Source organism: Charadrius vociferus, unplaced genomic scaffold, assembly GCF_000708025.1.
Source record: "Charadrius vociferus isolate BGI_N301 unplaced genomic scaffold, ASM70802v2 scaffold2820, whole genome shotgun sequence".
Classification (NCBI taxonomy): domain Eukaryota; kingdom Metazoa; phylum Chordata; class Aves; order Charadriiformes; family Charadriidae; genus Charadrius; species Charadrius vociferus.
Genome location: NW_009646460.1, coordinates 18,833 through 19,087, shown reverse-complemented (window position 1 = coordinate 19,087; position 255 = coordinate 18,833). Strand labels below are relative to the sequence as shown.

The window sequence follows — 255 nt, the reverse complement described above, 5'->3', positions numbered from 1 at the left end:
CGGCACCCTGGCACAGGGCACGGCACTCCGGGGGTCACCCCCTCCCCCAGCATCCACCACCCACCGCTCCACAGGGGACACACTGCCATGGCTGGGGAACACCAGCACCTACCTTGGCACTGGGGGACAGCAGCTTGTGCCGCGGGCCACGAGCAGTCTGCGGGGACAGGGGGTCAGCAGGCAGAGGGGACAGCAGGGGGGACAGTGGCCGCCGCGGGCTCACCCGGCACCCGCTGCCACTCGCTCAGGCTCCGC

At 72.5% G+C, this 255-nt stretch overlaps 1 protein-coding gene across 1 annotated transcript in view; it reads right to left on the bottom strand.

Moving 5' to 3' along the window:
• Positions 1–112: 112 nt before the first annotated feature.
• LOC104284491 overlaps positions 113–255 on the bottom strand; it is a gene marked incomplete at its 3' end in the record, with an annotated part of 9,325 nt that continues 9,182 nt past the window's right edge. The window contains exon 12 of the mRNA XM_009882835.1: positions 113–157. Within this exon, the coding sequence (XP_009881137.1) occupies positions 113–157 (45 nt within the window). The remainder of the gene's footprint in view (positions 158–255) is intronic.